At 35.5% G+C, this 25,984-nt stretch overlaps 1 protein-coding gene across 2 annotated transcripts in view; it reads left to right on the top strand.

Moving 5' to 3' along the window:
* LOC128983657 (histone-lysine N-methyltransferase NSD2) overlaps positions 1–25,984 on the top strand; it is a 179,039-nt gene that overhangs the window by 102,158 nt on the left and 50,897 nt on the right. For both annotated transcript variants that reach the window (XM_054403032.1, XM_054403033.1), the window contains exons 15-18: positions 2,231–2,381; positions 8,737–8,874; positions 9,952–10,249; positions 22,734–22,890. In XM_054403032.1, the coding sequence (XP_054259007.1) occupies positions 2,231–2,381; positions 8,737–8,874; positions 9,952–10,249; positions 22,734–22,890 (744 nt within the window). The remainder of the gene's footprint in view (positions 1–2,230; positions 2,382–8,736; positions 8,875–9,951; positions 10,250–22,733; positions 22,891–25,984) is intronic.

The following is a 25,984-nucleotide window of genomic DNA, read 5'->3' as shown; positions in this document are numbered from 1 at the left end:
TGTGAATTCAACAGAAATTAGTAATTTAGATCAGTGTAATCTGTCAGTGGCTCACATCAACTACGACGAATTTGAAAAAAAAAACTAGCGACAACTTTAAAATGGTTATGGAACATCTAGTTGTATCAATAGTCAAAGGTACTAATCATATTAAACAGTTAACAGTTCCGGCACCTCAATTTTTACAAGTCGAACACTGGCTATTATATTATAATATAGTATAAAGTTGTTATCAGAGTATTGTATATAAAATGTTATATAAATTAAAATAAGAAAGATGAGATTTAACTTTTTTATCTGCTGATTAGAGCTTCTTATAATTTTAGAAGAAGAAGGTTGGGTTTTGATTAGGGGGTAACAGTTAAACTTCAGCTGGTAAGGTAGTTGATACCTTTAGTTTTTGAAAGAGTAAGACTGTGCTGGATTAAAAATCTAAATTCTAACCTTTATATTTTACACAAAACCAACCAGCCTCTCATCTGAGTACTTCTCAAATTGTATTTAACCTGATTAACATTTGAATCGTTTTTCACAATACATTAGGGGTCTGCGGTGCACCGAAAAAGTCGGTACAAGCTTAATTACCGTCATCGGTTCAGTACAGTAATTTACACGGTACAAATTCGGTTCGGTACAGCCTATTATAATAATAAATTACTTTCAGTTTACCATGTAGTCAACAACAGTTGGTTCCGAGCACATAAAACTCTTATCAGATGTATGTTTACCATCTTCATAATTTATTATTAGGGTGATGATGCAATAAAAAACCCATTAGCAGTCCCAAATCCATTAACATTTTTTCACAACAATAATTGTTGTATTCAAGTACTTCCAAGAACTGTTGTGTTTTATCACTGTTAATTCTTTACGACTTTCCCCAATTCTATTTTATCAAAAAATTAATAGTTTTATGATGACTGTTAAATGTTATCTCTTACTCAGTCAGTATTTTCGTGAATATTAAATTTGCCGCTGGCCATTGCCTACTGCCATAAAACTGTTTATGGCTACATATTAAACTTTTAACTAATCTACAATCTTATTTTATAAGTTAAAATATTTGTTATAGATATTTCATCTTTCTATTGACGAAACCACAAGCATAGTTGTTGTTTTTTGCATAATTTTTTTTCGTTATTCAAGCCTACTCGGTCTCAAACTATGTCATTGCATGTTCTGTATCTTGTCTTATATTGTTAGATGTGGCTGTTTAAGGCTTAAATGTTTTTTTAGTTTCCTGTATTTTTTATTGTGTTGAAGGTACTTTATGCAATATAAATCTTATGAACTAGATAGTGATTTTGCCCTTGTTTTAACCTAATCAATTTATATATAGGCCCTCCTAAATAATTAGGTCCAGGCCGGGGTCTTTTGATTCTTTGGAAGACCTTTAAAATATACTAAGAAAATTGGATTGAGCCTGAGATAAACTAATGATTGATATGATTGATATTGTGGATGTTAACTTTGTAAATGAAAAGACAATAATCTTACTCTGTGATAATCTAAATTTTAGTTTCATAAAAAACTTTGCAAGAGTTGTATCCATCTTATAACTAGTTTTGAAGCTGATTAAAAAAAAAAAATGCTCTTTGCCATTACTTCATCATAACCTCCAGTTTTTCATTGTCGTCTACTGTTAACTGCTGGCAACTACACTGTTATCGTACTGAATGCTTTTATATGTTTTTAAAAACTTAAAAAACAACTAGACATTGTGTTGGTTGGAAATAATTTACCAGTTGTGTGAAATTATCTTGTCAATAAATGTTTCAAACATGTTTATTCCTAAAAACTCTTATCCTATTTTTAAAACCACTTTTATTATTGCTATTCAAAGTTTCTCAGAGTAAAATAGGTAAAGTGTTTATCGTAACTGTGATTTTTCTTGACACAATCTTCGTAGTAGTAAAAGGTCTTGTTTTAATAATGTGTGGTACAGTAATTGTTGTTAGAAAACCATGAATGTAGGATACTATCCATTTTCATAATAATGTCAATGTATTAAAGTTAAAAATAATGGTTTAACAGTTCTGAGCAGAAAACCGCAAAAATAAGGGTAGCCGCGTACCGTACCGATTTTGTACCGAGAACCGAGGTACAAAATATTGTACCGTACCGACCTGAAATTTTCTTTACCGCAGACCCCTACAATACATACATGTAATCTAAGTATATTTATTAATTCAAGTTGGTAAATAGGTTTGTTTGATTATTATTAATCCAGGTGGTGGCCAGCAGAAATTCTGTACCCCTCCCAGATCCCTGACAACATCTTGAACCTTCCCCATGTGAGGGGTGAGTTTGCTGTCAGGTTCTTTGGGTCACATGACCACTACTGGGTCAACCGAGGCCGCGTCTTCTTGTACCAGGACGGGGTGAGTCAAGTAGTTCCAACAACTCAATATTTCGCAACTTTTCTGGTGGAAGTTTTTACTGTTTTTTAGCGAATTTTCCATATAGGGAATAAGCTATTACCGTAGGTCTCATGGTACGTAGACCTAGACCCGGAACCGATTTACTTTTTTTTGAGGTCTCCAGAGGCCAACAACACCATCCATTCAAATTCATATATATATGTGTGTGTGTGTGTGTCTGTATTCACCGAATAGTGGCATCTTTCACAGGCACACGGCCGTACTGTGGCACCTTAAAAAATTGTGGCACCTTTTTCAGGGTGCCACAGCTAATTCGATAATTTTTTGGGTTTTCCAGCATTATTACGGCGTTTAAACATCACATGCCACAATTGAGTATTTTTGAACTCGTTGATGTGAGTTTAAGCAGCGCAGGTACACGCCGAATTGTGGAACACGAAACTATACCGGTAGCTAGCGCGCCTCGCGCCGTCCGCTGGAACTATAATTTCCCTAATGCTATGTTGCCAATTCTCGCGCCAGCCTACACTCTAAATAGTGGCACCATGCCGCAATTCAGCATATATCAACAGTGTGTGGACAGGATGCCACTTAATGAGTTTTAGCGCTTGAGCAGTGTGTAGAACAGTGCAACAAGCAACTAATAAACTAATAATACTGTACTGCCACGTACTATAAAACAATTTAAGTACCGAGTGCTTAACTTTTGCTATATACTTTTGCTCCGAGTGGTGAACAATGTTTTACATTACAAATAATTTGTGTAGTAAATAATTATTTAAATTGATTTTATGCCACCATTAAAACATCTATTTTGGTTTACAAACATAAATTGGTAACTTAATTTTTACATTGAAACAATAACAGTGTTTTAGGTTAGAACACTATAAGTTGTCCTATGCTGCAATTTTTTATCTTACAAACTATTTCGTGCTGATACATCTATTTTATTAACATTCTAGTCATGTTGACAAAATATGTTATAATTACATTTCTGAATCACTCAGTAAAGGTAGATTTTGATGCATCATTGCTGAAAGTTATGTTTTACTTCTCACTCTCAGAGTATTCCAAATACATCTAATGTTTCAATCCATGTTCAAATGTTATATGAGGTAAACATATAACCGAATCAATTAAAGTACTCAATACATATTTTACAAATACATATTTTTATCAACACGCATAAACTAGTTTAGATTATATATCATCTCACAATCATATTTGCAAAACCTACTGTGGTGTTTTAACCAGTCCCCACTAACAAAAGCATAAAATGGAAGGTCCTAAAGAGGTTAAACATTAAGTCATAACAAGAGTAGTTTAAAAGGTGTAACGGTGATACTGTAAATAATTTGATATTGTTTGATATTATACAATAGTTTTACAATCTTGTCAATCTATCTGTTACTTTAAATACAAATGTATTTGTATTATTCAATGTTTTGTTTTGTAGAACCTTTAGTATTCTCAACTTTATTAATAATAAACCTATTTCAACATACAATATCAATTTTAGGAAATTCCTAGTATGGTTGGAGTATTTTATCTAACTTTAAGTAATGTATTTATTTAATCTAAAAACTGCTATTTTAAAAATCTTTTAACTTTATGTAATATATTCCTTTATGTTATTATTTAAAAATAACATAATGGCGCATTCATGTACGATGTATCTGTACGTTCTGAATAAAGAATTTATTGATTGATTGATATTAAGAAATGTGCAAAATCAACGATAACTAAGTTGTAAATGTGTTGGTATCCAAAAATGACTCTCGCTACCCCCGGTTCTAGCGAAAAAGTACCGGCACCAAAACCTGATGACGAAAAATTGTGGTTATGGACAATTAAACAGGTCAGCGTACCGACAGAAGATGGGTCATAGACTCATCTTTAATCAGTGGACGGTCCAGCGATGGCAGCGCAATAATAACGGTCAATAATAATAATGGTCAGTCAAAACTGAAAGTGGCACATTGGAAAAGCGAGTTTAGCAGCATCCCTAATCCTCTGTTATGATCTCAACGAAAATAAGGCTGTAGAGTCATGTAACGCCACAACCTTTGGACCGATGTAGAATTAGTCTGGTGCTGTTGGCACTGTCCACAATATTGTATACGAACGTGAAGAAGTCTAATCACCTTTGAAAATACAGCTTTTATGTGTATTAATTGAATTTAGTAGTGATGGGCGGATCCAAGAAAATGTCGGTACCATTTCCGGATCCGGATCTTAAAAAAAACTCATATGGCTAGGCAATGTCAAAGACGTAGACACTGTTTGTGTCCATATACAAGAATGTCTGTGTCCATGTGCAGGACTATCTTTGGACACAGATTGTCTTGTATATGGACTCTGATAGTCTTGTACATGGACACAGATAGTATTGTACATGGACACAGATAGTCTTGTATATGGACACAGATCTATTATATTATTAAAGTGATACAATCAAATTTTATGTAAACGGTTAAGGCCATTTACCAAATAAAAATATGGGCATATGGCACATCAAAATGAAGCTTACAGTGTGTAGATTTGCCGAAAAGTATTGATATGGACAAATTACCTAAGGGCTCTGCCCCACAGGCTGATTTCCAAAGGGCTACGCCTGGCATACTTCTAAGTTCAAACGGTATAATTTAATTTATTTAATGAAACAGCTGGTCAGTGCAATGAACTGGTGTTTGTTTATTTACTAGAAAAAGATGTTTGTGATGCTTTATGTAGATTGAGGAGGGTTATGTTTGGTTTTAAAATAAGGTTGTATACATTTTGTTAAGTATTGCTCAAAGTTTTATGGCTGCACTTTACTTGACGTCCTACACTCATTTGATCGTTTTTTCGATTCGATATTTTCATTCGATTGTTTCATTTGATATATCGTTTGGTTAGTTAGGTTAGGTTAACCTTACCTAACTAACCAAACGATATATCGAATGAAGCAATCAATTAATCGATATATCGATCGATATTTTCATTCGAATGAGTGTAGGACATCAAGTAAAGTGCAGCCAGTTTTATTTTGTAATTTAAATAGTAAGCTACATGTAAAGAGGCTTGACTAAAATTGAAGAATTATGGTAAAACATGTCATTCATGAAGCATCAATATGAAGAAGTTGATCCTATTGCTACACTAAGGTATGTGTAATATTCTTTTGGATATATTAACATCAAAAGTAGGGGTTTGAAAGTAGGTAAAATACAACTAGAAAAAAGATAAAGTCACCTGAGGTTACGAAGTTTAAGGAACAGCTGTTTGCCCTATATAACAAAACAAAAAATCTTGATTCGTCCCACTACTTGGTTCACCATTACAAAAAGTTAAAAAATCAGTATAGACGTTTAATAAGACAAATAAAGTCAGAGGACACTTTAAAGAGAATTGAGGGTTCAGACAATAAAGCAAAAACTATATGGAACATAATAAATCATAGACGATCATCTACCAAAACGAATCCCACAGAAATAATTCTCAAAAATGATAGTGGCGAAGTCATCAGAGACCCTAAATGCATTTCCAATCAGCTTAACAACTTCTTTTCAGATACGGGTAAATACTTAAGACATACTTCATCCAATAATACAGATATTAATAAAAGAGCTGTTGGTTCACTCTTTTTACGTCCAACTAGCGAAAAGGAAATTTTAAGTGTCATTAAAAGTCTAAAAAATAAAAAGTCTTCAGGGGCTGATGAAATATCTCCGTATTTACTTAAAAAGATTGCACCATATCTGATAAAACCCCTATGTCATTTAATTAACACTTCATTCTCTAGTGGATCGTTTCCCCAAGCGCTGAAGGTGTCAGTGGTCAGGCCTATATTCAAAAAAGGAGATCCAACGCTTTGCAATAGCTATAGGCCCATATCAGTAGTGTCTGTGTTTTCAAAGATATTTGAAAAAATCATGGTGATAAGGCTGTGGGATTTTTTCAGGACAAATAATATCATATCCGAAAACCAGCATGGATTTACAAAGGGCAAATCTACCACTTCAGCGATGTTTAAATTAATAAACAAGGTGGTTTGTGAATTAGATGCTGCAAACTATTCTGCTGGTTTATTTTTTGACTTAAGCAAAGCCTTTGACATGGTGGACCATAACTTATTGCTCAAAAGAATGAGCAATGTGGGCGTGAGAGGATTGGCTTTGGATTGGGTCAGGTCATTTCTTTGTGACAGGAGTCAATATGTAGAGATAAGGGCAGTAGATGAGGCTGGGTGTGTTAGATCCTACCCTTCTGCTGAGAATTCTGTTGCAAGGGGGGTTCCTCAAGGCTCCGTCCTGGGACCAGTCCTTTTTCTAATTTTTATTAACAACCTTTCTTCCTGCACAACATCCTCAAATCTATCATTGTTCGCCGACGACACCTCTCTTTCGATTTCTAGCTCTGATTTTCTCAATTTAGAACAAATTAGTTTTTTGGAAGCAAACAGTATAATCCAATGGTTTGACGACAGCTCATTGAAAATTAACACAGAAAAAACACAACTCATTAACTTCCGCTTATCAAATCGCTCAAATGGATTCAGTCTCCTTCTCGACGAAACCGAAGTTCATCCAACACCAAATGTCAAGTTTCTTGGATTGATCTTGGACGAGAGACTTAGTTTTCATGGCCATATGAAACACATTGCAAAGAAACTTAGCTCTGGTATTTTCGTTTTGCGTAACCTCAAGAACAATGAAAATCTGGAGGTACTGCTGACTGCATACTATGGGCTCATTTATCCCCACTTAGCATACGCCGTTCCTATTTGGGGATGTGAGTGCCAGCAGACCAACATTTTGTTTAAACTTCAAAAAATGGCTATGAGGACTATTTTCTCTTTGCAAAAGCGTAAATCATGCCGTAAATATTTTGCTCATTCAAAAATTTTGACATTTCCATCCATTTATATTCTGGAATCCTTAACATTTGTAAAACAAGAACTTGCTCAATTTAACGTTTCTGTCAAAAACCACTACACTTTGCGAAACTCACACACATTACCAATCCCTAAACATTCTACGACATTTTTCAAAAGACACTTACAGTACAATGGAATAAAACTTTTCAATTCTCTTCCACTTTCTCTTAAGCTAGAACCAAACCTTCCAAAATTTAAAAAACGATTAAAATCTCTTTTGTTAAATTTTACCTCTTACAGCGTCCAGGAATTCATAACTCATATCAGCTCTAGGAATGCGATTGTAAGTGTTGATTTATAAGTCTTTGATGTAATTTGTAGTATAATGTAAGCCATTTTGTAAATACCTGTATATATTGTAGATCTATGTAAGGCATCTTTTAAAAATAATGTGACTTAGGCCGTCGACACACGGGAAGACTGTTTTCCAACTGAAGTCGGGAACTAGTTGGACAAACTAGTCGTCTGCGTCCCGACCAATGTAGTTAGGTGGGACAGTACACACGGGGCGACTGCGATGCGACCAGTTGAGGACCAGTCGGCGATCAGTCGTTAAGCAACCGGACCTGCCGGTTGCTAGGTGATTTCAGTCGCCTGGTTTGAGCAACTTTTCGCATATTTGTATTGCGCTTTTCAAGGATCGGGCATGCCAACTGCGATAACTTTTCGTAAGTACTTTGTGACATCTTGTACATAGACTGAATTTTTGCGTCTATTTCTTGTAATGCAGCGGCAGCTACAAAGAGCCTAAATTGAATATTTGTTTTAACATAAGGATGTACCCAATACTTTCTACGTCCTCTACGCTTTCTTGATTGTCTATAAAACACCAGGGCTTCTTAATCACTACCACTCATTTAATTCACCATACACAGTACACAGTATCGTTATAACAAAATTATAACTCATTTACCGTCTCAACTCAACTACAGTCGCGCCCGTGTGTGGATTTAACCAACGCAACTGCAATCGTAATCGCGTCACAAAAAAGTTGGTTCAACTCTAGTTGGGTTTCAGTCTTCCCGTGTGTCGACCGCCTTAGCTAATGCAACTTGTTTTGTTAAAATTTTGGCTAAATAAATGATTTGATTGATTGATTTGATAGGTTTACACTTTTAAATCAGTTTATATTTTCAAATTAAATCATAGATTTGCTGTATTTTAAAACACACATCAGCACCACTTTAATAGCTCTCTAGATCACATTTTCTTCCCGTTGCAGAGCACGGGTATAGCAGCTTGTAGTTTTATATATGGACACAGATAGTCTTGTACATGGAGTCAACAGTATAAGTATTAATACATGTTTCAACAGTATTATTGAAAAATTGTTATTCACTTTCTGTGCGAAGTAATTACAAGATTAAAGACAAATCAATATCATTGCTGGTGTAGGACAATGAATCATGCAATGATTAAGTCCACAACTGGTTACAGGATACTGCTGGAAAGCCAAACTACAAGAAGTCTGCAGTGGACAATATGTTTGAGAAAGCAGTCAAAGAGGCAAGTGAGGCTCAGAGAAGATATCTGGAGGAGAAGGCCAGTAGAGATGCTGAGACTAGACCTGGCATGGTAAATACATCTAGACTACAGTAGAACACCCTTCTTGCTAATTTCTTTACTACTTGCCTTGACATTTTTTTATTTTATAACTTCAGTTAATCTCCAATTTATTGTCCATGTACCAGGTTAGATGTGATTTCAAACCACTAAGTTGTATTGTTTCTTAAATACGTTTCTTAAACCATAAATTAATTGCTTTTTCGCGAACTATTGCAGGACTGCAAGAAATGTAAGACTACAAGATGAAGTTAACAAGATAGTGGTGTTGTGCACTGCGCCTTTGCCAATCCTGGACCCTGATATTATGGCTTCATTACTAATAATCACATGACGTAATAATCAAATAAGTCAAGTGTTATCTCAATGTCTATCTGTTTGTGTTTCATCACTATCAGGGCCTATAGTTGCACAAACAAGATCGTTGTTTTAATGTTTAGGGATGTCCTATGTGTTTTGGTACTTAGTATTTGCAATAATTTTAAGCATTTAAATATGATGTAAAGCCTCTACATTTACAGTTTGTAATGTAAATTTTTTTGGTGGAGCTTTAAAACTTAAGAGTTGTATGTACTACTTGTAGTTGTTGAACAAAGTATAACTTAGTATAATTTATCTGATTAAAAGATAGGGCATTTGCCAGGAATCGTTAAGGAAATTGACAGCAAAGCAGGCTTACCTTTAAATAAGTCTATGGAGACATATATAAACAACACAAAAGTAGAAATGTTCGTGGTCGACCACAAAATTTTTTTCTTTTGTGTTGTTTATATGAGTCTGTAAGGATTTATTTAAAGGTAAGCCTGCTTTCCTGTCAATTTCCTTTAGTATAATTTCAATTCTTAGTATAATTTATATCTGTTAATGTCAATTTCTGAATTCGCCTTTTATTATCTTATTATTCTTAATTATTGTCCTACTTTGAACTAGTTTTATCATCACTATTAATTCCAGAGATTTGTGCAGCATTTTTAACTTCAAAGGTCAAGTTTTGAAAATTAAAATATACAAAATTAAAGATTTGAGTTTTCTGAATCATTAATGATGTACAAACAGAGTAATAGTGTTCTGAATTTTACATTGTTATAGAAGCCTCCAAACTATGTGAAGCTGAAGACCAACAAACCTGTTGGCAATGTCCGCACTATGGACATGAACCTGTCCAACCTGACGCCCTGCGAGTGTGATCCTAACAGTGACAATCCGTGCGCTCCGGACTCTGACTGTCTCAACAGAATACTGATGGTGGAATGTCACCCGCAAGTGTGTCCAGCTGGAGATAAGTGTTGCAATCAGCTGTTTGAGAAGCGGCAATATCCTCCACTGCAGCCTTACCATACTCAGGAGAGGGGTTGGGGGCTCAAGACTCTAGTGCCTCTCAAGAAAGGTAAACACTTCTGTAGGCCTAACCTAGGGATTTACTTAAATCTAACTAACAATATCAGCAAGGATAAGCACTGGCTTTCATGTGAGCAGCATACAATTGGCCAAATGAGATTTAAATCTCAAGGCCGTCTGACATTATGCTGATGCTTGGTCTTAGCAAACTAGGCTGGTAAGCAGAGGTAAGAAGTTGTTGCCAGAAGTTTAAGATTTGCTACATGTAACATTGTAACCTGCAACATATAGCTTTGGTACTCGCTTGTGCTACTGTGAATAAAAATTGATTTAAAAATTATTTTCTCTGAAGATGTTTTCTTAAATATATACAGGGTGTCTCACCTAAAGTGAACCAGATAACTTTTTCATTGTGAGATATAGCGAGTTAGCTTCTTATGGGGCACTCCCCTTTATTTTTTAAGATGTTTTTTGGCATGGTTTCAAATTTCAAAAATATGGCCGCCAACTTTGTTATTTCTTATGGAAACCTGTATTTTATGATTGTTTTAGCATGTAAATGCAATTTAAAACGTTTTTATTCTTGACATTTTTTCTCTAAAGCTACTTGTTTGGGAGTTAAAGCGTGTTACACCTAAGAAAACAAGGCTAGTGGTGTACATTATGCATCCTGTAGCCCCTATACGAGTTAGATTAGAGAGAATATGCAGTGAATAAATATGTCTTAAAATCGCATCCACATTCTATAAATTATATAAAATACATTAAAAATATTGATTCTGCTATTAAAAAAATGACAGCTAACTTTTAATATTGGAACACTTGGTTTTTTTTTATTTACCACGCTGTAACTCCTAAACAAGTAGCTTTAGAGAAGAATTGTCAGGAATCTCATTTTAAAATTGCATTTACATTCCAAAAAATCTTAAAATACATTGAAGACTAAGGACAAACATAAGAAATAACAAATTTGGCGGTCATATTGGAAAATGACAGACAAATTTAAAAAATTTGAAACCATCCCCAAAAATATCTAAAAAAATAAATGGGAGTGCCCTATAAGAAGATAACTTATATCTCATCATAAAAAAGTTGGCTATTGGTTCACTTTCTGTGAGACACCCTTATAATTATTTACATTCAAAGCTCAAGAATAATGGACACAATGATAGCATTTAAAAGTATGTTTAGTGGTTTATGTTACTCGTTACTCTCCAAAACGATCCTTTGTAGTTTGTAGCCATTGTACATAATCCACCAACACATAAAATTGGTTACAAGCGGGATTAATGTTACCAACTCAGTGAGCCACGGTCCGTAATATGGGCCACGGCAAATAATTTGTCAAGATAGGTACCATTTTAGGCAAGGTTTCTGTGTTGGATGTTATTAGAAACAGTAAGAGCACGATAAAATTCTTCTGCAGATGAATTTTCTGTTAGAGAAATATAAGCTGAATTATAAATGTCACAATGCGAGTTTGAGCATTTTGTATCTATATTATATGGGTAAGTTACATAGATTTTTTAGGCTGCTGCTCAGTGCACTTTAAGAATATATATTTTAGAGATAAATTAAATGGTTTTTGTTGCTGAGTAGCGCTAGTAAACATGCACAACTCTTTTCGTTAGTCTAATAACATTCAAAGGCTCTCCAAGAGTTCAAGTTCTTATTCGTATACATATCTATATTATGTTTTCACTGAGCTGAATGAATATATCGAAGTAACTTCTCTGAAAAGTCTGCAGTATATTGCAGTTTTACAGCTTAATGACTTTCTAAATCATGCACATATTTCTACAAATATTGTAAAATGTATTATCCAGTTGCTGTAAACCACAATTTAACAAAATATGGACACGGCTCAAATGGGCACCGTGTCCTTCTGCACTTGTATTATTTTCTATTGTATTACACAATCAAAGATTTTCCAATGATTGAAAGCACGTATGACAATAATCTCATGAACCTATGATGATCTGTCTAGAATAATATTAGTGATGGTCGGATCCGTATATCGGACTACCGGATCCGCCGGATCTGAGCTAGAACCGACGCCCGATTGGATCCACAAAAAAATCGGATCTTGGGCTGGATCCGGTTTTAATGGATCCGATTTTTTTTTATACTATTAACACAAAATGGGAGTATTCGAGATTTTGAGTTCGAGTAGAGCACGGCATAGAAACTTGAGCTTATCTTTGAACTCGCTAGTTTGGTTTAAAATTGTAAAAGATCAATATTTGTTTAAATGTAACTTGTGTTTACATAAAATGATGGATAATTTGTATTACTGTAGATTCTACAGTCATACAAATATATAAATAAGCAAGAGGTAGTTGTCCTAACCTATTTTTATAGCTGTCACGACAGAATAGGTCAACTCAAAGCAGTCGCCGGTGACTGACTGGCAATGGTATACTGACTTGACACAGAATAGAATGACATGATCGGTAGTGATTTTGTTTTAAAGTAGGCCTACTGTTTCACAATAGAAACAGGGTGTCTAGTAGTCGGGAAAATCGGGAAAGTCGGGAATTAGTATTGAATTTCAAAATGGTCTTGAAAAGTCGGGATTTAGTCTTAAATTTGATTTCAAAGTCGGGAATTTTCATGATTTTGCCGCGATCGTCGTCTTGCGTTTACGTAGCCGCAAAATCCAATGATGATGTCTACACGGCCTCGGGAAATGTTCACGATTTTGCCGCGATAGTGGACGACAACGATGACGTTTCTGTGACAGCGGGAGATTACGATGACGTTTCCGTGACCGCGGGAGACGACGATGACGCTTCCGTGACCGCGGGAGACGACAATGATGCCTACACGGCCGCGGGAAAGGTTCATGATTTTGCCGTGATCGCGGACGACGACGATAACGTTTCCGTGACCGCGGGAGAGATGACGGTGATGTCTAAACAGCCGCGGGAAATGTTCATGATTTTGCCGCGATCGCGGACGACGACGATGACGTTTCCGTGACCGCGGGAGACGACGATAATATCTGCTCGGCCGCGGGAAATGTTTATGATTTTGTCACGACGACGATGACGTTTCCGTGACCGCGGGAGATGGCGATGACGTTTCTGTGACTGCGGGAGACGACGATGATGTCTACACGGCCGCGGGAAATGTCCATGATTTTGCCGTGATGGCGGACGATGACGATAACGTTTCCGTGACCGCGGGAGATGACGGTGATGTCTAAGCAGCTGCTGGAAATGTTCAGTATTTTGCCGCGATCGCGGACGACGACGATGACGTTTCCGTGACCGCGGGAGATGACGATGACGCTTCCGTGACCGTGGGAGACGACAATGATGCCTACACGGCCTCGGGAAATGTTCACGATTTTGCCGCGATATTGGACGACGACGATGACATTTCTGTGACAGCGGGAGATTACGATGACGTTTCCGTGACCGCGGGAGACGACGATGACGTTTCCGTGACCGCAGGAGACGACGATGACGCTTCCGTGACCGCGGGAGACGACGATGATGTCTACACGGCCGCGGGAAATGTCCATGATTTTGCCGTGATCGAAGACGATGACGATAACGTTTCCGTGACCGCGGGAGATGACGGTGATGTCTAAACAGCCGCGGGAAATGTTCATGATTTTGCCGCGATCGCGGACGACTACGATGACGTTTCCGTGACCGCGGGAGATGACGATGACGTTTCCGTGACCGCGGGAGACGACGATTATATCTGCTCGGCCGTGGGAAATGTTCATGATTTTGCTGTGATCGCGGACGACGATGATCACGTTTCTGTAACCGCTGCAGTCAATGACGATGTCTAAACGTACGGTACGTGGAAGATTTCATGATAAAAAAACCAAATTTGCTAGTTAGAACTTTTTATTGCTGCATTATTTCTTTACTTGAAAACACCACATTATTATAATACTACTTTATGACAAAGACAGGGGTTGGTGTAGTATTATTCAGAAAATTTGGTTAAGCTATAAAAATTGATATCGGTATCAAGAATCGAGAATCGATACATTTTGGTATCAACACCCACTAATTGTTGAAAAAACTAGTCTTGAAAAATCTGGAATTAGTCTTGAAAAGTCTGGAATTAGTCTTGAATTTTATTATGGAAATAAACTAGACACCCTGATAGAAAATTCCACTACTGAACTGTTACGTAAGCAATAACTTTATGTTTATAAAAGTCAGAATAGAAACACTATAAAGGCAAAACAATAGAAGGGAGTGAGGCGGTGTGCAATGACCTCGAAATGAGCGGAATAGTAACATTGAGGAGGGGGTTGGAAGGGGAGGGAAGGGAAGGGTGAGACCTTTGAGCTATATTTAGACTAGACTTTCACCACTTCCCAAATGGCTGGGTACGGGGATTACAATAGCAGGTTTTTTCCTTGCCTAGTTTGACTTTTGTCTTTTTGTGTAGGAGATTTGAATAATCAAAAATATAATTTGAATTGACCACAATTATTTAGCATTGATAATACAATTTGCAAGGGACCAGGAGGAAATAGAACAAAACACTAAAATTAATAGAATAACACACAAAGTAAACAAGAAATGAAATACAGAACACGGTGATTTAACAGTGTCGCTGTCACTCAATTTTGTTGACTAGAAGGGTCGGTGAACTAATCAATAAATAGCCAAAACCAGTTTCCTCCCCCTCCATCCACCACCCCTCCCCCCCTAAGTCAGGAGGCCCAACACTTTGTCCTTGAAACACCCTAGCCTCTGAAACAATAAACCCTTACACCCGCGTAGCTGTTTTGACAACAGGTTTATGAATGCGTTCACTATTTTTCATTTTCCAGAATTAACTATCAATTATTATTACTTGCAAGTTACAAATAGGAAACTACATGACATTATGGTATTCAATGACCCATGTATTATCAAAAATTAATAATTCATTACTTATTTTGATAATAAAAAGCATTCAGCACACAGCACTTATTGAATAATATGATAAAATATAGGGAAAAGGTGTGAAAAAGGCAGACACCAACCCGTAAAATATATATATAAGTTAGTTCAATAAGAAATAGTTGTAAGAGTTATTGTTATAAAAGGATTTCCCACTGATTTTGTTATGGAGCTTAATATTGCAACACATGATATGATACATAAGAAAATCAATTTTAAAATCAGAAAATAACAATGCAAATACTTCTTTTGGACAATTCAGTAACTCCCAATAAATGTGTGTTGTTTAAAATACAATTTTAAAATTTACAGCTGTTTTATTAAAAAGTATTATCCACATGACCAAAATGTAAACAAATCTGTGGAGGGATCTTTAAAGGCTTCTGGGGCAGAGCCCTAAGCGAATTTACTTTGTTTTTCTTTTGATAACTCATCTACAGACCAAGACCTTTCTTTGGACACCTCTACTAAGTTTCTACGCCCAGACATTCTCTCAAATTAGTGGGGACAAAGTTTCCAATTAAAAAATTAGATTCCCCCGTGTTAATCCTATGGGAGAAAACCCAACTTTGATGGAAGATCCTGGCCAAACTAATAAAGATATCAAAAAAACACTTTGCAAAACTACAGATCAGGGCAATTTTTTTGACACTGATGATCAAAATCGGTCCAAAATGAGGGAGGAGTTCTGTTTACAAAAATCGGCTTAGCGTATTATATATATAGATTGTATGACCAATTTTGTATGCTTTGACACTATTCATACATGTAAAATGTATAAAGTGAATAAAGATTATTTGATTTGATTTGATTTTTTATGACTACAGCTGTTTTGTGCTTCAGATGGAGCACATCATCAGGTCTGAAGAAGGTCAAGTAGTCATAAAATATTCCTCGTGGTTGAGTTCGTCAAAAGTTTGATAGTATATAAGTAACACGACACATAACACAAAAAAAACAGAACATTTAGCACTGTTCGACCAGACGGTAACAAATCACGTGGTACGGCACCGGTTGAGGGACAGTCGGGAATTGTTATAGTCATAACATAGTCCAGGAGCTGAGGGGGGTTGAGCATGCATGAAAGTAGTACGCAATGTTATAGCTGATTATTGTAATATGGACTGTGGTGATCAAAATTACGTATGTCGCCTATTTCAAAAGTGGTCGATAAGGTGGGGGGGGGGGAGGGGGCAAACATGGCGGTTTGCGCTATGCGTTAAAACGCTGATATTTCGAAAACTGTAAAAGATAGAACATCGGTTAAAACGTCATTGTAATTCTAAAAATGTGGACTACAATAATGGTTATAGAGTCCGAGGTCGTATCTCTATAAATAAACAAGTTATTGTATAAAATATGTAAAAATGGACTTTTCGTGTAGTTTTTTTACCGAAAGTAGAATTAATTTGTGAGTGTCGCAAAGAAGTAATATCAATTATCTTTGCTGATAGTTGTAATATGGACTGTGGTGATAAAAAATACGCATGTCGCCTACTTTTCAGGTGGTCGAGAATTTGTGGGGAGGGGGGCAAAGATGGCGGAACGCGCTATGCATTGAAACGATTGTAGCTCGATAACGGTACGAGATAGGACATCGATTAAAACGTAGTTTTAATCCAAAAAGTATGACCAATAGAAAAGGTTATAGGGTAAAAAGTTGTATCTTAACTAATAAAAAAGTTATAACAATAATAAGTTTAACAAAATCTAAATAACTATACAGCCCGATGTGTAGCTCACTGACTCACGGGTGATACAAATTCTTGAACACTTCTAGAGGTGCTAGAGAGTTGAAATTTGGCACGATTGTCGGTCTAGTGCCCAAACCCCCGGGAAAATTCTAAAAAGTGACATTTTTAAATTTTAACCCCCCCCCCCACCCCCGTAATCTGGAATTTCCCCCCCCCCCCATGTTATTCTTATGGGAAATAGCATTGAAAATTGCCGATTTTGGTAAGCTCATCTGAACAACTTAGAAACGTGCTAGAGACTTCAAATTTGCGTAGTATTGTAGTAAGAGATCTTACATTACCGGTGGAATATGCAAAAGTCCCATTTTCAAACTTTAACCCACCCAAAAATCGAAAATGGCGGACCTCTGAAAACGAAAAAAAACACTTTTTTTTCAACCGGATGTAGCTCGAAAACGGTAAGAGCTAGAAAAGATTTGAAAGAATCTTAGCGAAAGGAAATTAAATTCTCTACAAAACCCTCTTGGGCGTTTTCCGAAAATCGCACTCCTTCAGCTTCAAAAAACGCCCTACTTTCAAAATTTGGCTATTTTTTTCAAATTTTTACCGGTTTTCGCCATTTTTTTATACTTAAATATTTTTTTTTTTTTAATTATTATTGCATTGTATTTTCCTTACATTACTTTAAATTTTACTCATTACATGTTTTTTCGTAACTTTACTCCTTGACCACCAAAACTTAATTTTAATCTCCAAATTTGAAGATTTTTTGCCACTTTTACGAGCCCCATGTTATTCTTATGGAGAATAAGATTGAAATTTAATGACTTTGGTATGGAAAATCCAAAATGGCGGACCTCTAAAAACGACAAAACACATTTTTTTTCAATCGCCTGTAGCTCGAAAACGGTAAGAGCTAGAAAAGATTTGAAAGGATCTTAGCGAAAGGAAATTAAATTTTCTACAAAACCCTCTTAGGCGTTTTCCGAAAATCGCACTCCTTCAGCTTCAAAAAACGCCCTACTTTCCAAATTTGGTTTTTTTTTCAAATTTTTACCGGTTTTCGCCATTTTTTTATACTTAAATATTTTTTTTTCAAAAATTATTATTGCTTTGTATTTTCCTTACATTACCTTAAATTTTACTCATTACATGTTTTTTCGTAAATTTACTCCTTGACCACCAAAACTTAATTTTAATCTCCAAATTTGAAGGTTTTTTGCCACTTTTACAAGCCCCATGTTATTCTTATGGAGAATAAGATTGAAATTTAATGACTTTGGTATGGAAAATCCAAAATGGCGGACCTCTAAAAACGACAAAACACATTTTTTTCAATCTCGAAAACGGTAAGAGCTAGAAAAGATTTGAAAGGATCTTAGCGAAAGGAAATTAAATTTTCTACAAAACCCTCTTAGGCGTTTTCCGAAAATAGCACTCCTTCAGCTTCAAAAAACGCCCTACTTTCCAAATTTGGTTTTTTTTTTCAAATTTTTACCGGTTTTCGCCATTTTTTTTATACTTAAATATTTTTTTTTCAAAAATTATTATTGCTTTGTATTTTCCTTGCATTACCTTAAATTTTACTCATTACATGTTTTTTCGTAAATTTACTCCTTGACCACCAAAACTTAATTTTAATCTCCAAATTTGAAGGTTTTTTGCCACTTTTACGAGCCCCATGTTATTCTTATGGAGAATAAGATTGAAATTTAATGACTTTGGTATGGTCATGTGAAGCGTTTAGAAACGTGATAGAGACTTGGAATTTGGTAGTATTACAGTAAGGGATCATAAGCTAATGGTGAAATTTTCAAAAGTCCCATTTTCAAATTTTAACCACCCTAAAAATCCAAAATGGCGGACCTCTAAAAACGACAAAACACATTTTTTTCAATCTCGAAAACGGTAAGAGCTAGAAAAGATTTGAAAGGATCTTAGCGAAAGGAAATTAAATTTTCTACAAAACCCTCTTAGGCGTTTTCCGAAAATCGCACTCCTTCAGCTTCAAAAAACGCCCTACTTTCAAAATTTGGTAAATTTGTATTAAATTTCTACCGGTTTTCGCCATTTTTTCATACTTAAATATTTTTTTTTTTTTAATTATTATTGCTTTGTATTCTCCTTACTTTACTTTAAATTTTACTCTTTACATGTTTTTTCGTAACTTTACTCCTTGACCCCTAAAACTTAATTTTAATGTCAACATTTGAAAGTTTTTACGAGCCCCATGTTATTCTTACGGAGAATAACATTGAAAGTGGCCGACTTTGGTGTGCTCATCTGAAAAGTTTAGAAACGTGATGGAGACTTGACATTTGGCAGTAACGTAGTATGGAATCTTAAATTAATCGGTGAAATTTGCAAAATTCCCATTTTCAAATTTTAACCACCCCAAAAATCCAAAATGGTGGACCTCTCTCCTTTTAAGTCTTTTTTTGGTTTTCGCTACGTTTTCCTACCTTTGCGTTTTTTTTGTTATTATTATTAATGCTTTGTATTTCCTTAGTTTACCTTAAATTCTACACTGTAAATGCCTTTTCGTAACTTTACTCCTTAACCCCTAAAACTTAAGTTTAATGTCAAATTGTGAAATATGTTCACGAACTCCATAACATTTACAAAGTTTTAAAAGGACTCTTTACATGGTGTATGGGCACTAGGGTATTGAAACTATACACACTTTACTGTATTAAAGCTAACACCAAGGTGAATGTAAAATGAACCATATAAAAATTCCCCCCCCCCCCTCAAAAATCGATTTCTCCCCTTATATCTTTCCTATAGTCACTACAGGTGCATCGGTCTAAATCACGTTTTCCCCCTTCTAGATTAGCTGGAGATTGAAATTTGGCACCATTGTAGATCTTGAGCTCTTGTTTAAAACTGACATCTACAATAATAACCCCCGCCCCAAATATCGAATTCCTCCCCCCCCCCCCCCAATGTTATTCTTACAGGTGCATCGGTCTAAATCACGTTTACCCATTTTTAGATTAGCTGGAGATACTGTAATTTGGCCCAATTGTTGGTCTTGCACCCTTTTCGGAAATTGACATTTGAAAATAATAACCCCCTTCCAAAATATTGACTTCCCCAATGTCATTCCTACAAGTGCGTCGGTCTAAATCGCGTTTACCCAATTCTAAATCAACTGGAGATTTGAAATTTAGTATGATTGTAGGTCTTTAGGTCTTGCGTCCTTCTTGAAAAGTGGCGTTTTACAATAACAACCCCCCCCCCTCTAAATATAAAATTTCCTGTCCTCCAAACAAACTAGACAATTTTAAAAAGTTAAATTTTCCTATAGTAACCCTTTTTAAGAATTTCCCCCCAAGTTATTCTTATGGGAAATAACTTTTTAAGCTTCTGACTTTTTTATGGGGAACAGAAGCCCCCCACAATGCCTTTTAAAGACTACTTTTCGGTAATAACCATGTTACAGTTATTTTTATTTGTATTGCCTTCTTGACTTCTTTACAATTCTTGGACTTGGCCTTTCAACCCCCCCCCCCCCCCCAAAGTCTTGAATTCCCCCCTTTTATTTTAATAGGAAATAGGTTTTAAAGTAGATATTTGTAACTAGGGATTTTAAATTTGCCAAGGATGTAGTAAGTAATCTAATAAGTCAACACCCCACAATGGGGGACTGGGGCTAGACTCTAATCTACTAATGACGACTACCTAAGAAATCGTTATTACATTAATATTGATTTTCACTATTACGACCCCAATTATCCTTATTTTATCACTTCCTTTGACCAATAATTCACTTGTAAAAATACCTTACCATCTTATAATCTTACAGCATTTAAAAATATATTTTTATTTTTTTTGTTATTACAGGGGACTTAACTTATACTGTAAACCTCCTCTAATATAAACATGGAATTGCTTTCATATAACTTAATATCGTCAGTTTCACTTCCTGCTTTGATACAACTAAACTCTTATCTACTAATCTTTTTTTATAAACTGTAGAAAAGAGTTTTTATAAGGGTTTTTTTTAAGGTGGAGCTTGAAATTAACTTGCCAACCTCCTCTAATGTATTCGTGAAAATTTTTTTAATTACGTAATATTGACTGTTTCACAGCCCGCTTTGTTTCAACTTTGTTACAACTCTAATCTACTAATGACGACTAACCCTATTACGCTAGGGGGCCTGGGGCGAGTCTACAATATACAGCTATTTTCTTAAAAAATCCTATGAATTGTTGATAAAAAATAGTGTAATTACTTAATTACTCGGCTAAATATTAACTAGAGGCATTTTCTTATAAGAAAAAAATATATTATTACGAATACATGGTTTAAAATGTAAAACACGGCCTCCAAACTACGTATAATACTTGGGGTTTCGCCGCAATCAAATGCATAATACAGATTACCACTACAAATCCAATTTTTATTATAATGTTATAGGTTATTACAATATGATTATGTAACAGATTCTTATTAAATGCAGTTATATGAAATAAAAAACATAACTACAAAAGTAAATACCTTATAATAAAAAATACGGTAATTCTCTTCATTCTGTCCATAACAATTACACTGGTTGTTCGTATTATTTGTTGAATTGAAATAGGTACCTAACTTTTGTAAGTTGGTGAAATTTTACTTTAAAATTGCCTAATCCACTAGTCACTAAGAACAAACGTACATAAAAACCAGCCACACACAATTTAAAAAAACGTAAGCAACTTAAAACAAAATGTATTGAAATTTAAAATATTTTAAAAATAACTATTAAAATTTATAAAAGAATGTTATTTGTATAAATAAAACGCAATAAATGTCAGTAGTCTTAAACTGTACAAATACTTTCACAACCCCGATATCACTGAGTTAAAAGGCAATGAACTCTTTTGGGGGATTAACAGTTGTGTCGATATCAGCAGTACTGCATAGTTATTATGACACAACCTTTCGGACGAACCCCAAGGTGTTTTTACATTTTAAACCATATGTATTCGTAATAATATTTTTTTTTCTTATAAGAAAATGCATCTAGTTAATATTTAGCCGAGTAATTAAGTAATTACACTATTTTTTTTTCAACAATTCATATGTTTTTTGAAGAAAATAGCTGTATAATGTAGATTTTGTTAAACTTATTATTGTTATAACTTTTTTATTAGTTAAGATACAACTTTTTACCCAACAATCTTTTCTACTGGCCATATTTTTTGGATTAAAACTATGTTTTAACCGATGTCCTATCTCGTACCGTTATCGAGCTACAGTCGTTTCAATGCATAGCGCGTTCCGCCATCTTTGCCCCCCTCCCCCCAAGTTCTTGACCACCTGAAAAGTAGGCGACATGCGTATTTTTTATCACCACAGTCCATACTACAACTATCAGGAAAGATATTTGATATTACTTCTTTGCGACTCTCACAAATTAATTCTACTTTCGGTAAAAAAATTACACGAAAAGTCCATTTTTACATATTTTATACAATAACTTGTTTATTTATAGAGATACGACCTCGGACTCAATAACCATTATTGTAGTCCACATTTTTAGAATTACAATGACGTTTTAACCGATGTTCTATCATTCACTGTTTTGAAATATCAGCGTTTTAACGCATAGCACAAACCGCCATGTTTGCCCCCTCCCCCCACCTTATCGACCACTTTTGAAATAGGCGACATACGTAATTTTGATCACCACAGTCCATATTACAATAATCAGCAATAACATTGCGTACTAATTTCATGCATGCTCAACCCCCCTCAGCTCCTGGACTAACAAACTACAAACGATCGTTTTGGACAGTAACGAGGTAACATAAAGCACTATACGTTAATACAGACGATCCAGAGGCAATTCCATCATGAAATTTAAAAGTAGTGATGTAGTCGGTTCCAATTGTTCATCCCAATGTAATCATAACTTGTACTACACAGGTGACTTTGTTATTGAGTACGTGGGTGAAATGATTGATGAGGATGAATACAAGAGAAGACTGGCAGATATGCACGAGAGAAATGAAGACAACTTTTACTTCCTCACGATTGACAAGGATCGGATGCTGGATGCTGGGCCTAAGGGCAACGTTGCCAGGTATGAAAATAAAACATGCTGTGGATGAAGCATGATTATTTTTTGAAATTACACTATACATTTATAAGTTGTTCAGCAAATACATGTTAATCAGCATATACCACTTGCAAGTTTTAAAACTCTACACAAATTTACATCACAAACTACTGTAAGTTTAGAGACTTGCATCCTATCAAGTTTGTTAAAATTGTTCCAAACACCATGTAAAGAACCTAAGAATACTGCCTCCTAGCGGTGGGAAGGATTGTTAGTCTTATAATTACGGATTATAAAAAAAGTCAGTAGCTTTTTGATGGTTCGAAACTGGACCCAGCTGTTCCTGATCATTGGGCTTTAAATAAATGATCCTGGCTAATGAAACAGCTGATCTTAGTCAGTAACAAAGCTACACAGATCATCTCACACCATTCTACACTCATCCTTCACTCATATTTGGGTTAAAATACGCACCTAAGTGGCATCCCCATCTTAATGATTGGTAATTGGTAATTCAGACTGTGAAGGACTTAACTTTAGGAACTAAAAATTATACGTTTTCCTTGACTCAACCATCATTACAGCTTTTACTCAATGCTAGTTCCTAGAGGTGTGCGGATAGTGAAATTTCATTTCGGATCGGATAGTTGAGGCTCGGTTTGGATCAGATCGGATATTGGGAGGTTCGGATTAGGATATTTTCGGATTCAGATAGTTCTGCGCGGTTAATAATAAGCTGCATATGCATTTTTAACCTATAAAACACTGTAAAGCTGTGTAAATAAACTTAAATGATGATTTTGAATTATAGAATTTCAAATTAGCCACGTCCACAGTTTTTTCTCTCTTGAAAATCACAATTCACAACATCTATTTTCAAAAGTTGGTTGCTTGAATTAAGTACACTAGCTGCCGAAATCTTCACACAACACTTTAGCTCAGCAGGACTGATGTCAAAACGTTTGGGCTTGTTTACTTGAAGTTATGTTTTTGTTGTTTCCTGGTTCTCACAATATAAGAAGTTCTATCTCAAGTTTATTTTCACATTGTATTTCCTTACGTTTTTGGAACGGATTATTGGCCTTAAGTGGCATTCTGCGGGTTTGCCAAGTTTAGAAAACATCACTAATGCACTAAGCTGGGCTCTAGATTTGATGTTGTGGCAAGTTAATTAGGGCAATTAGGCTTTATAACTCTGTAAAAGGTGTGTATCCCTGAATTTATAAATTTCATTCTACACTTATTCACTGCCCAACATAGTTCAGTAGAACCTTGATGAACCGAGAATTACACTAGCCTACATAGCTTCATCACCCCAAGTAAAATACCAAGATTAATTTTTAAAATTGTATTTGAATAGTATAATCTTAGTTTGTTAAAAATGGATTGTATAATTCAACAATTATTGCAGTCCATTATTGTTATGCAGTATGGTCCCAAATTATTGTTTTTGATTTTGAAACATCGCAGTTCATTTGTAAAAATTAATGTTGAAACAGCCCAATGTCAAGTCACGCTTGCTTGTGCAATAGTTTTTTTAGAAGCTTTCTCCAGACCAATGGGGAGGGTCGGGTCTGATAAGCCGTCTATTGTCCACCCCCAAGGCGGTTCAACCCTCATTAGTGCCGCTCGGCTGCACTCAGTGGGGATCCCAATACCAAAAATCAATCTTTTAAATGAATAAAAATATTTGGTAATAATTGTTTTATTGATATTCACCTTGAAATTTCAATAAATTTGGTGTAATATTGATATTCACCTTGAAATTTCAATAAATTTGGTGTAAAATTTGACAAAAATCGGCCAATTTATCAATACAGTACCAATAAAGTACATTGGTAATTAAATAATAGGTAAAAATTAACCGATTTTCGTAAAGTTTTACCCCCTGATTTGCGCTATATCACAAAAGCTGATAAGACATGGGTGGTTAGTAACCATGGCAACTAGGCAACTTGTTGAATGCGTAATGAAGGGAAACCCAAGAAATAGAAGAACAAAGAGAATAGTTATTTGTGCAACTAGTGAGAAAAGTGAGCAATTGACTCACTCGAGAGAAATCCTTACTCACGAGCCGTAGGCGAGTGAGGAATGGTTTCTCGAGTGAGGCAATTGTACTTTGAACTCGAGTTGCACATAATACTTTTCCTACAGTTACCATAAAACAAATAAATTTGTGAAGAAACATAACCTATTTTTACATAGAATGAACTTTTAATATAACATTTAATGTGAAGTGACAAATACAACAGTACAACAGCTGACCAGCTGATTTACAGCCAGTGCTGCCAACGTATTTCGTGCGCATACGGCGTTGCCTGCATGTTACGCGCTCACTATATCGTGCCTTCACGTTGAAAATCTGGAGTGAGACAAAGTAATTAGAGTGAGACAATGTTAACATTGTCTCACTGATGAGCGAATTGGCCACTTTGCTTTCTCAAATCAGTGAGAGAACATGTACATTGTTAGGTAACTGTAGGAAAAGTATAATGACGTTGTTATCTTTATACCCTTTTTACAATTGCTGTTATTGTTATTGACTTTGTGTAACATTTTATGATTTTGTTTTATCTTCTATCTATCTATACTATTATAAAGAAGAGGTGGTGTCTGTGTGTGTGTTTGTATGAGCTAATCTCAAAAACTACTGGTCGGATCGGGCTGAAATTTGGCATGATGATAGCTCACATTCCCGATTAACATATAGGCATATTTTTATCCCAAAAATCCTTCGGGGCTCCGCCCCAGTGGCTCTGGAGTTTCCCATGTTAACCTTATGAGAAATGGAATTAATGAATCTTAACAGCTGTTTCAATTAAACAAGTTGGTTCTGTTCTATGATGTTCAATAGCATTAAAAGTTACAAGGATTACCAACAGGGTGCAGCACTAGCACTATTATTTCTTGTACATTTATGACAACAGCAAAAGGTGAGTGAGCGTAGCGAACGAACTTCAACCTGGAGGCGAGTGAGCGTAGCGAACGAGCTAACCTGAAGGCAAGTGAGCGTAGCGAACGAGCTAACCTGAAGGAAAGTGAGCGCAGCGAACGAGCTCCAACCTAAAGGTGAGTGAACGTAGCGAACGAACTTCAAAAAGAACCGAAATTTCTTAAA

The sequence above is a fragment of the Macrosteles quadrilineatus genome, unplaced genomic scaffold (genome assembly GCF_028750875.1).
Source record: "Macrosteles quadrilineatus isolate MER2022 unplaced genomic scaffold, UCM_ALF_1.0 Scaffold_1__1_contigs__length_201487025, whole genome shotgun sequence".
NCBI classification, from domain to species: domain Eukaryota; kingdom Metazoa; phylum Arthropoda; class Insecta; order Hemiptera; family Cicadellidae; genus Macrosteles; species Macrosteles quadrilineatus.
This window is presented reverse-complemented; position numbering and strand designations above follow the sequence as displayed.